Below are 12273 nucleotides of genomic sequence, written 5' to 3'. Positions count from 1 at the left end.
AGTTCTGGATGATTGAAAGCCGCTAGAAGTTAAACATGCTCAAACTTCCATAAAAGACCATCCTTTGTCCAGCAGCCAATCAGCTAAATGCCCCAGGACCCTTCCTACTTCCCCTCCCCCAAATCCTTAAAGCCTGGTCCCAGGCTGTGCCTGGCGCGACTCTCCCTTGAGAGCCAGCCCGGCAGGTTTCCTTTCAATAAAGCCTGTTACACTGGTCTTTTCGGACACTGATTAATTCTAACAATAAGAAGCTGCAGAGAAGAGGAGGCCCGGACAGGGTCAGTCTGGTGAGAAGTCTGGTGGGAAGATTAGGAGAGTAAGGTTCGTGGATGTTTTATTTTTTTCTTCCATCACGGGGAGACGTACATGTTTGGATGATGAGGGAAAGGAGTCATTGTCAGGGGAGAGGTAGGGACCCAAGGAGGGCTGCCCTGGAGACAGGGAGGAGGTGCCCTCGGTGTGCTGCTCAGGACCGGGCACTGAATTGAGGAGGCCCCTGGCACGGGTGGAGCAGCCTCCTGACCACGGGGGGAGGCAGAGTTTCCGTCCATGGAGGGAACTTACTTTGTTTGTCACCGGAAGGGTAGTTCTCCATGAAAGTCATACACTTTCTAAAAAATTCATCAAAGTTAAAAGTAGAGGGTGGTTTTAAGAAAAGAACCTAAATTTAAAAAAAGAAAAGATATCGGTTATTTTGAGGGTTGTCTGGCCCTTAGAAGGTAATCTTGCAGCTGAAAGGGCAGGGAGCATGCTTCTGAATGTCCCAGAGATGATAAAAAAAGACAAGCACTTAAACAATCAAGTTCTTTAATTTGTATGTGATTATGTAAAACACCTCTCCAATTGGTCGATAAGATCTCAGTCTTAAGTGTTTGCACAGAGAGCTATTCCAGGCAGCTAAGCTATATACTTTTCCACTCTTAGAACTTTCTTTCTTTTTATTTTTCCTTTACTAACATTTCAATTCAAATAAAACCTGAGCCTGACCTGTGGTGGCACAGTGGATAAAAAAACATTGACTTGGAAATGCTAAGGTTGCCAGTTCAAAACCCAGGGCTTGCCTGGTCAAGGCACATATGAGAGTGGGTGCTTCCTGCTCCTCCCTCCATCTGTGTCTTTCCTCTCTTTCTAAAAATGAATAGGCCCTGGCCGGTTGGCTCAGTGGTAGAGTGCGGAGGTCCCAGGTTTGATTCCTGGCCAGGGCACACAGGAGAGGTGCCCATCTGCTTCTCCACCCTTCCCCCTCTCCTTCCTCTCTGTCTCTCTCTTCCCATCCCGCAGCCAAGGCTCCATTGGAGCAAAGTTGGCCCGGGTGCTGGGGATGGCTCCATGGCCTCTGCCCCAGGCGCTGGAATGGCTCTGGTCGCAACAGAGCGTCGCCCCAGACGGGCAGAGCATCGGCCCCTGGTGGGCATGCCGGGTGGATACCGGTCGGGCGCATGCGGGACTCTGTCTGACTGCCTCCCTGTTTCCAGCTTCAGAAAAATACACACACACACACACACACACACACACACACACACACAAATGAATAAATACAAATCTAAAAAAAAAAAAAGATAGCCACTTTGTGTTGAGATAGTAATCAAGCTAGGATTTGAAAAAAACAAAAACCAAAAAACACCTGGTTAAACTGTACATCATTTCTTTGTTATAAGTGTAAAGGGGCAAAGGGGCTGATGCCCAAAACAGTATTAGGAACATCACCAGTCATAAGATTCAGGTCAAGATCATGAATTCCATGCTCTGGCTGCATAGCTCAGTTGTAGAGCATCGTCCTGATACCCCAAGGCTGTGGGTTCAATCCCCAGTCAGGGCACATACAAGAATCAACCAGTGAATGCATGAGTAAGTGGTGTTTCTCTCTTGAAGGTCTGCCCCAGACCGCCCCCGCCCCAGGGGCTCTGCGGACAGGTGGTCCCGGGCACAGAGCAGCGGAGCTCCCGCAGGCGACAGCGCCCGCATACCTTCACCGCTCTCGCGTCCGGAATCCTTTCTATCTCAACCATGCTCCGGTCGCAGAGCTGCCAGCAGTTGGGCGACAGCACGACGTCGTTCACCTGCGCTAAGTTCTGCGCCCGGCGCACGTCGTCCACCGTCTGTCCGGTCACCAGGAAGAAGTCGCGGGCTTCGTCCCCGAAGACCAGCATGCTGATGTGGCCGGCGGCCAGGCCTGGCGGGGGGCGGACGACAGGTGCGCGGGGCTCGGGGACCTGGGGCCACCGCAGAGCGAACCCAGGCTCTGAATCCCACAGCGACCAGAGAAGGCCTCTCCGGGTCTGGGGCTCCCGGAGCCAGAAACTCCTCCACCCGTGTCCGTCCTCCCGGACAGCGGCCCCTTAGACGCCGTCGGCCTCTCTCCTGCTCGGACGCTCACCGATCTTGACGCGGACCTCCAGGCCCTCCTCGGACTCCTTGAGCCTGAACAGCTGGTGGATCTTCAGGCTGCAGCGAATCACCAGCGTTATGATGCTTTTCAGTTGCATCCGCTCCACCTTCCACAGGGCTAGAAGCGCGTCACCTGGAGAACACAGACACGCCGGGGCCCCTGACCTGACAGGTGTAAGTCGCTCTGTATGAGATCTGTCCCCACTGTCCCCACGCGCTGCTCAGCCCAGGCTCCGGCCGCCGCTGCCCCAACAAGCCTCCGTGTCCGAGCAGGACCCTCGGCTCCATTCCCGCCCTCCCGGCCCAGGAAGCCCCATACCTGCAAACTTTAAGATGTCCCCTCCGTAAAGTAACACCGCTGAGAAAAATTGAAGAAGAAAAGTTAAATCAAACTCTTATTGTTTAAAGCTAATAAAAATTCATTCTTCATCCATGGACTAGAAATTAGGTCAAGAAAGCAGCAATTCAGAGAACAGAGTTATCCCTAAGATGGCATCTCAGACAAGTCACTTAAACCCATCTGGGGGTGTTTCCTCAGCGGCAGAATGAGTCCATTGTACGAGACTTTGCACACGCTCCACTTCTGTAAACGGGAAAAAATGGCAAAGGCGGGCCTGGGATTTCGGAGGAGGCCTCAGGACACCTACCCTATCCCTGTGGTCATGGAAGGCTCTATACTGATCAATGTAAGTATTCTGAGCTGGGGCCGAGTGACCCTGAGTGAGGGCACGTGTGACAGGACCCATCCGCACTGAGAACCAGGAAAAGGGACGTCACAACTGGGGTCAGCACAGGGTTTGTTTATTACCAACTTGCATTTTGCATATTTAGCCTCTGTGACGTAAATGGACATGTCTGCCTCTTACTGATGCTTCCTCGCACATTTGTGCAATACTGCTGGGCTGAGGGAGAGGCAGAAAAAAATTTAGATAGAGTGCCTGCTTTTCAGGAGCATTGCATTTTGTCTCGTGAGTGGTACGAGGTATTACTGGGGAACTCAGGGTCTGAGGAAAGACTAGACCCACAGTTTACTGCAACAGTCAGTCCTTTTCTTCACGAGTCATTCATATGGATAATGCCGGCACGGTGCTGGGCAGAGGTTGGAAGGGAGACCAGGGTCTTCCCTCAGCTCTGTTTGCTTTGGGACCCATCATTCAGAGACATGTTACTGATGAGTTACTTACAAATCACTAATCTGTTCACACAGCATTCTCTTAATGGCTGCTTTTGGGTTAAGCCAACGCTAGCTTTTGGGGACTATTGAACGTAATGTAGCTAAGAATACTTATTACTATAGTTCTTTTAGAGGTGGCCTTCAGCTCAGGCCTTCAGTGAATGCACAATGTTCTTTCCTTCAACTAGTCTGTACCGGTGAGGTTTGTTTACACACTCCTTTACTTCACTGTATTATATCTCAAAAAGACTGGTTTCATACACATCTCCTGGGGAAAAGGAAGAGTGCTGAGCCATAGTACTCGATCAGGTCATAACCAATAAATGTGGAAAAACAATGAACTGAAGGAATCTCACCCAGGGACCTGCGGAGACACTTACTCTCCACTATTCCACTTAGGTGGTGGTTAAGGATCCCCACCAGCTGCTCGGCCCCCCGGTCCATGTACATGGCTCTACTGAATTTCTCCGTCATCGCCGTAAAGCCTGTAAGAGATGGGCAGGTAGACGCCCTGGCTGCTTGGAGGAGCCAGACAGAGGCAGGATGAGAGGGCACACTGGGGAGAAGCAGGGTTCCCCCTTAACAATGGACAGGGCTCCTCCTTAAAGGTCTTTGTGGCTGGTCGAGGGTCAGCTCTGCAGCCTCCGCCATCTATGGGTCTAAAGGTCAGGGAAACGTGCCAGGTCCTTCTCCCTCCAAATCTCTCACCATATACAGGAATGAATGCAGTTCCTTCAGCGGGCTCTGGAACTCCCATCCCATGTGATGAAAGCACACAAACTTCCAACAGTCGGAAGTGGTGGCCAGTTTACTGCTAAGATGGACACAGTATCTGGAGAGACCATTTCTTGAGGTCACTTCTGCTTGGGGTGTATGTGAAGCTTGGGGATGGAGTCAGTGAACCCGGGGCAGGGACACTGGAGCCCAGGAGTCCAGGTGTGAGACTTGGGCACCTTAAAGGCTGCCGTGACAGGATGAGCTTGATAGGGGAGGATATTTTCTCAGGAGGGATATCTGCTATAGCGGCCCAGAAAGCCAGGCAATGCCCCGCCCGCCTCCATCTCCAAGCTCCACTGTGGCTCTGACGCGAGCCTGCTGGTCACCCACATTCAGCACCCCTTGTGCGCTTGCCTGAAATATCGACGAACATTAGTGTCCCGTCAAACTCCATGACAGAGGGCCGCTCTGCAGGTATAGGGCCATACAGAATGAGGTCCGGGAGGTGAGCAGCTACCCTGGCGATGGTCCGGTCCTCTGACTCATCCTTTTGCATGTCCATGTTCTAGGGCAAATGTGCAGGGTTTTACTGTCACTGCAGATAGTCCCCAAACAGACCTCTGGAAAGAAATGCTGAGAATGGAGGACGTCTGAGTTTGATCCACTCATTCACTTTCCTGTTTCTTTTTCTGTGTCTGCTTGGTTCTAACCTGTGGGCTGTTTATTTAACTGAATGGTGATAGACCCTTTTTTAAAAAGAAAAGAAAATAGTATAGACGTGAGTTTATGTGTGTGACTATTTATGCAATGGTGACTAGAAAGGAGTACTATATAGGAATAAGGGATTAAGAGTATCAAAGGATAGTCTTACATAGAGGTGAAAATTTTAAAGCATGTATGTGTGTGGGTGTGTGAGGCTTTGAACTGTAAGCGGAAGGAAATGTGGGAGTTTGAATTTGTTACCCAGTTAGTTCTGAGGAAACGAGGACTTCCCAAGGCCTTTCTTCAGGTGCTGAGGCCCATTAAATGCTCCCACTCTCCCACCTCAAGCAGGAATCACATCCCCAACGTCTTCAGAGTAATCCAAGTTACTGGAACAGGTGATAGAGAAAATAAGAGGATAAAAGAAAAAAGAGAGGAACTGTTACTGACCAACAGGGAGGAACGGTTAGTAATGTCAACCAGAGGTTCGTCATGTTGGGGTACAAAACAGCGTTACAGGAAAAAGTGAAGCAGCTACTGTGTATCTTAGCGTTAAGATGATATATTTATTTCAAGTCAGGGAAAACATTGTTGTATTTAACAAAAAAAACTTTAAAATATAGAGCAACCTCTAAAAATATGTATTAAATATTAGGGATTAAAGAATCTTTGAAAGGAAAAGCCCTGGTGAATTCAGTGTTAAGAAGTGAACAAAAGAGAGAGGAAGAAGCATATAGCTACTAAGTTATTTTATTTTTGTTTTTTGAAGGGCAGTTTTAAGGCACAGCATGTACCAGGAACAGTCAATAAGTAATGAGCAGATGGAATAATTTCAGGTAGAGGATTTGATCAGTGCTGAATGCACTTACAGGAAAAGTGTGAGAAAACAGAATGCTCAGACAGAGCAGAGACTCAGGGAGAATACTCAAGTTAAGAGAAACTGGAGGGAGGCCCTAGCCAGTTGGCTCAGCGGTAGAGAGTCCGCCCAGTGTGTGGAAGTCCCGGGTTCAATTTCAGGTCAGGGCACACAGGAGAAGCGCCCATCTGCTTCTCTACCCTTCCCCCTCTCCTTCCTCTCTGTCTCTTTCTTCCCTTCCCACAGTCAAGGCTCCATTGGAGCAAAGTTGGCCCGGGTGCTGAGGATGGCTCCATGGCCTCGGCCTCAGGCACTAGAAGGGCTCCTTCCGCAAGGGAGCAACACCCCAGATGGGCAGAACATCGCCCCCTGGTAAACATCCAGGTGGATTCTGGTCGGGCACATGTGGGAGTCTGCCTGACTGCCTCCTTGGTTCTAATTTCAGAAAAATCCAAAAAAAAAAAAAAAAAAGGGAGAAACCAGAGGGATTTTTAGGCTTTATTGGAAGCAAGGTAATCAGTGTAAGAGGAACAGGAAAAAGCTCACATAGGAGGTCATACACAACCTTTCTTTTGTTGCTGCCTTCTCCACTATGGAGAATTGAAAAGTATAGCAAATATTGCTGAGGAAATAATGGAAGCCCAAGCTCAGAAAGTAGTGATAAAGCACCCAATCATTTAAAATACATTCAAGCCCCGGTCAGGGGGCTCAGTGGATAAAGCATCAACCTGGCACATCAGAGGTCAAGGGTTCCCCCCCAGTAAGGGGACTTACAAGGAGCAATCAGTGAGTACACAACTAAATGGAACAACTATGTAAAATGAGTTGATGCTTCTCTCTTTCAAGTCAATGGAAAAATTATAAATAAATAAATAAATTCAAATAGCCAGCCCCAGATGACCTATACCTATTAATACTGAAAGCACTGTTAGAATGTCAATAATCTTAAAAAATAATGGAGAACAAAGGTTGAGCTGAAATATTGGAGATGTTCTGAGTTTTAAAAGATAGATGCTAGCTGTGGATTCCAGAAAACACAGCCTGGCCACTGTGATGCATTGGTCAGAATAGAATAGGCTTTGCTTCATTTTACAAGTAATCTCAAAATTTCAGTGACTTGAAATAACTAAGGCTTATCCCTTGTTCATCTTTTGTTCATGTTCCATGTCCATTGGACGAGGCTCTGTTCTATTGTTGCCTTCACTTTGGGACCCAGGCTGGGACATTCTGGCTGCCAAGATGGGGGAAAATGATTCAGTGGGACAGACTCATCTCTAAAGTGCTCTCCCAATAGGGATGTATTTCATTACCACCCACATGACATTGGCCAAAGCAAGTTATGCAGACACATCTATTTTTTTTTTCAAGTGACAGGAGAGGAGATAGACAGACATGTGCCCTGACCAGGATCTACCCAGGAACCCCCATTTGGGGCCAATGCTCGAATCAACTGAGCTATCCTTAGTGCTGGAGGCCGTCTCTCAAACCAGTTGGCCACTGGTTGCAGGAGGGGAAGAGAAAAGGGGAGTAGGAAGGGGGAGAGAAGCAGATGGTCGCTTCTCATGTGTGCCCTGACTAGGGATTAAGCCTGGGATGTCCATACACCGGGCTGACGCTCTATCCACTGAGCCAGCCAGCCAGGGTGACACATCTAATTTCAAGTAGGTAGGGAAGTGTAATCCTACCCGGAATACCTGTGAGCAGCCTCTGCTGATACCTGATAATAGGTGAGCCCTTAGATCAGCAAGAGGTAATTAAAAGGGGTCAAAAATGGATTCAGACCCAAGAGCAAACTAGACTAATTTTCTTCTTTTGAAGAGTTATTAAAATTAAACCAAGAGAATGCTATGTATGTAATTTGACTTTAGCAAGACATTTTGCTAAATTTCTCACATCCTCGTGGGTAAGATATGAAATGGTAAGAGTGATGAAAATATGGTTGCTGGTGAACAATCAGACCTGGAGGGTATTGGTTTATCATTCCTCTGTCCACGGAGCGGGAAGCCTTCATGGCATGCCAGAGGACTCAGATAAGGACGAAACTGGAAGGAGAGCTAGTGCAGAGAATGACAGTCAGGATCTCCAAATATCTTAATTGACTGAAATAATCAAATCTCAGAAGAATAAATGAAGTGCTGTTTAGAATTTTAACAAAATCAAATGTATAAGCATGTGGTGAGAAAGGCTAGATTTACTGCGTATTTAATGCTATCTTTAAAAAATCTCTTATATTGAAGCATACATGTGCAAAAAATGCACAATTCACAAGTGGGTAGCTTGATGGATTATTTTAAAGGGAACAGAACCAGGTAATCCCCACTCATATCAAGACAGGGAACGTTTCCAGCACAACAGAAGCTCCTATCACGCTATCTTCCAGTCACCCTCTCACTTCTCCCCAAAGGGAGCCTCTTTCCTGACTTCTAACACTACAGAACACCTTTATCCATTGTTTAACTTTATATAAATGGGATTATACTGTTTATACACTTTTGATTTTTTTCTCTCAAGTGTTAGTGATACTAACCCACGTTGTGCGTATATCGATGCTGTTCATTTTCAGTGCTGTATCATATTCCCCCACCTGCTTATACCAAAGTATTTATCCACTCCACTACTGACCTATAGGTTGTTTCCAGTATTAGGCTATTAGGATTACCGCTGCTAAGAACATTCTTCTACATGTGTTTTGGTGAACATATGTATGCATGCTTTTTCTCTTGGGCATATACCTGATGGAATTGCTGGGGCATAGGATATATGCATATTGAACTTTAGTAGATCCTGCCAGTTTTCCCAAGAGGTTGTACCAATTTATATTCCACAAGTAAAATGTGAGAGTCCAGAGAGCTCTATATCCTGGCTAACACTTGCTAATCTCTTGAGAGGTGAGTAGTAGTGGCATCTGTGGTTTGGTTTCCCTGGTGGTACTAATGAAAGTAAGAACATTTTCTGTATGTTTATTGGCCATCTTGATGCAACCCAATCTTAAGGTACATAAGGTTCATTGACTAACAAACATGAAGAATGATGGGAGAGATTGAAAATGTCAGATGATGACGTTTGGGTGAAAATAGCAATTGTCTTCAAATATTTGAACTGAAATGTGAAAGTTAGGAGACATAGGTCCCTGTGCAAAGTCTAATGTGGGCCCCTACATTCAACAAAAAGACTCCCCTACTTTTTCCCGCCAGTAGAGATTACACATGGCTAAGCAAGAGAAAGGTTCATAGGAGGGTTGAAGAGAGAAATGAAAGTTGGTGTTATTTCCCTCAGTGGAGGAAGCTAATTGATCAAAGAGTATGTTACCTTAAATAGTACGGTTTCAGTAGGAACGGACGCTCTGAGGAGGTTTCCTCAGGGGTGCTGAGGAGCCGCAGAACTGAGATGGTACTGAGCAGGACTGAGCGGATTTGAGTGAGGTGGAAGCTCTATCCTTCCCCCTCCTGCCTGTTTACCATCTCTTTGGCTGCCACTTAAAAGAATGCTGGAGTAAGCAAATAAAAACAGGACATCTAGTTAAATTTGAAGTTTAAATAAATAATAACAGTTTAAACACATCTTCCCAAATAATGCATTTTATTGAGCAACCCTTTTGATCTCGGCAATACCACTCCCTCCCCCCATACATAGTCCAGGCTGTTTTGCTTTAGTTCTGTGTGTGTGTGTGTGTGTGTGTGTGTGTGTGTGTGTGTGTGTGTGTGACAGGGACAGAGAAAGTCAGAGAGAGGGACAGATAGGGATAGATGGACAAGAAGGGAGAGAGATGAGATGCACCAATTCTTCATTGTGGCTCCTTAGTTGTTCATTGATTGCTTTCTCATATGTGCCTTGACGGGGGGGGGGGGGGGGACGACACTACAGCAAACCGAGTGACACCTTGCTCAAGCCAGCGACCTTGGGTTCAAGCTGGTGAGCTTTGCTCAAATCAGATGAGCCCGCGCTCAAGCTGGCGACCTCGGGGTTTAGAACCTGGGTCCTCCAGGTCCAGTCCGAAGCTCTATCTACTGTGCCATCACCTGGTCAGGCTGTTTTGCTTTAGTTTTAACACCAGGGGGAGAGTGGGTTCGAGTTTTCTCCAGAAGAATCAACTAGGATTGATGGCTGTCAATCTTTGGGAGGCAAACTTAAACAAGGTAAAGGTGAGTGTTGAAGTGGGCAGTCTCAGAAAGTACTAGTTTTCCTTGTGAGAGGCTTTGTATCTACCTACCAGCCAGTCTGTACCAGGTATGTAGTGGAAAGATGAATTAGATGATTGCCAACCTTCCATTCAATAAGGTGATCTGAGAGCTCAGACAGCTTTCTCTAAGTCTATGATTACTGGACAAGAAAAGGAGACACATTTGGAGATTATGATGACCTATGCAGATGGGAAACTAAAAAATAAATTATTTGTGGTGGGCTGTGGAGGCCAAGACATCTAAAGGGAGTACCTGAGAGTTTTTCTTAAGAACACCCATAAGAAGATAATAGTAAATGTCTATTTTAGGAGGAAGTTTTCTGCTTTAAAACCCACACCATCAGCCTGACCAGGCGGTGATGCAGTGGATAGAGCATTGGGCTGGGATGCAGAGAACCCAGGTTTGAAACCCCAAGGTTGCCAGCTTGAGCGTGGGCTCATCTGGTTTGAGCAAGGCTCACCAACTTGAGCCCAAGCTCACTGGCTTGAGCAAGAGGTCACTTGGTCTGCTGTGCCTCACCCTGGTCAAGACACATATGAGAAAGCAATCAATGAGAAACTAAGATGCCGTAATGAAGAATTGATGTTTCTCATCTCTCGCCCTTCTGGTGTGTCTGTCCCTATCTATCTCTCTCTCTGTCTCTGTCACAAAAAAATAAAATAAAACCTGCACCATCAGAAAATGATCAGTGATATGGAACTTTCCACATTGGGATCATAATTTATTCAGACCTTTTTATGTGAAGCATTTTACCTAGGTTGCCTCATTTAATCCTCAAAACAGTACTGGGAGGCAGGCCCGGCCTGCATAAACAGACATCTATCCATTTCATAGATACAGAAACTGAAGCTCAGAGCTGTTGCTTTAGGTCGCACTGTGGGAAAGCCCAGGTCTGCGGGGTTTGGATGTCCATGTGCTCTCTACCACGTCCCATTTGTATGTTTTATGACACTTTGGGATGTTTATGACCCAGAGACAGTATGGGTTTCATTTTAGAGCACTTTCAGTGCACGTTGCTGGTACACCCCATCAATAATTTGGACTCAGTCGCAGTCCAGGAGAGAGTGGAGTGGGCCCTGGGAAAGCATGGAAGCACCTGGGAGTGAGGATGCCTGAGAGTGAGAACAAGCCCCAAAGATGCAGCGACAGAGTTTCTGGGATGAAGGAGAGTGTGTGGTTTCACTCTGCTTAGGGAGAGCTCAGCAGTATCCCAAAACAAAAATGAAATTAAAGGTCAACCATATCCCTTATTGTTTCCGTAAATAGCTCTTCCGGGAACTTCTAACAGATTTCAGTTTTCACCCACTCTTTCATCAATATGTAAAATAAGATTTTATGAGTCCAAAAAAGGAGGTACTCTGAGCTTACAGGGATAATGTTGCTGGTCAGGAAACCTTGCCAGACCACTCTAGCCAAGACAGTATTTCCTCTGAGCTTGTAGGGCACTAAGTATCAATACACTTATATGCCTTACTTCCTATTTCAGTATCCTTGATTACCTATTGATTAGTTTGTCTTCCTCTGCACTATAGGCAAAGGTGGATTTAATGGCAGGCGTCCCGGGCATGGGGGCATGCCCTGGGCCCCAACTTCTGAAGGGCCCCGCAAAAACCCAACTTTACAGTTTTTTCTAATGACACCAAGTTTGGTTTTATATGTGCAATTTTAATATTAATAGTACATAATATTTTTTATTTATTTAAAAATAACGGTTAACATGTACATATTTTTATTTTCCCTCTTTTTTTGAAGGGGTCCAATATTCTGCACCCAGGGCCTCAGCCGACCTTAGTCGGCCTCTGACTGTAGGCTTCTGTTTTACAGGTCAGGCTCTCCACCTGTCTCCCAGCATCCTCCGCGCCCTCCACAGGTGATGACGGAGGAGGAGACCACCCCTGAGAAGTTGCAGAGAGGTAGAGCTGGTAAGCGAGAGAACAATGGCGCCCCTGGGATAAACGCCACAGGCAACCTTTATGCCTTCCAGCTTCTCACAAGACTGACACAGACAGAGGTATAGTGAACCTGGATTCCTAGTGCAAAGATTTCCACTTTCCTCTAAGCTCCAACACCTGTCACCTTGCCAGAGGGTCACCTGCTGAGACTCCTGCTTCCACGTACCTCCACCTCTTCCTCCTCCTCCAAGGCTGAGGAAGGCCAGAGCCAAGATCAGGGATTAGACCTTTTAGGAGTGTAGAAAACAAGAGGGGGGTCTGGCTGACATTTTCCTGAAGACAGCATAAGTTCTACGTCTGTTG

The 12273-nt window shown here is 46.8% G+C and overlaps 1 protein-coding gene across 3 annotated transcripts in view; it reads right to left on the bottom strand.

Moving 5' to 3' along the window:
- The window catches only part of LOC136395923 (adenylate cyclase type 10-like), a 62917-nt gene extending 50644 nt beyond the window's left edge, over positions 1–12273 (bottom strand). For 2 of the 3 annotated variants that reach the window (XM_066371460.1, XM_066371464.1), the window contains exons 1-8: positions 12137–12273; positions 9147–9324; positions 4694–4844; positions 3943–4047; positions 2708–2746; positions 2378–2521; positions 1968–2173; positions 565–661 (exon numbers count right to left, since the gene is read on the bottom strand). In XM_066371460.1, the coding sequence (XP_066227557.1) occupies positions 565–661; positions 1968–2173; positions 2378–2521; positions 2708–2746; positions 3943–4047; positions 4694–4841 (739 nt within the window). In that variant the 5' untranslated portion in view covers positions 4842–4844; positions 9147–9324; positions 12137–12273. The remainder of the gene's footprint in view (positions 1–564; positions 662–1967; positions 2174–2377; positions 2522–2707; positions 2747–3942; positions 4048–4693; positions 4845–9146; positions 9325–12136) is intronic. The other variant, XM_066371461.1, reaches the window with a different exon arrangement.

This window comes from Saccopteryx leptura, chromosome 2, assembly GCF_036850995.1.
Source record: "Saccopteryx leptura isolate mSacLep1 chromosome 2, mSacLep1_pri_phased_curated, whole genome shotgun sequence".
Classification (NCBI taxonomy): Eukaryota; Metazoa; Chordata; class Mammalia; order Chiroptera; family Emballonuridae; genus Saccopteryx; species Saccopteryx leptura.
This window is presented reverse-complemented; position numbering and strand designations above follow the sequence as displayed.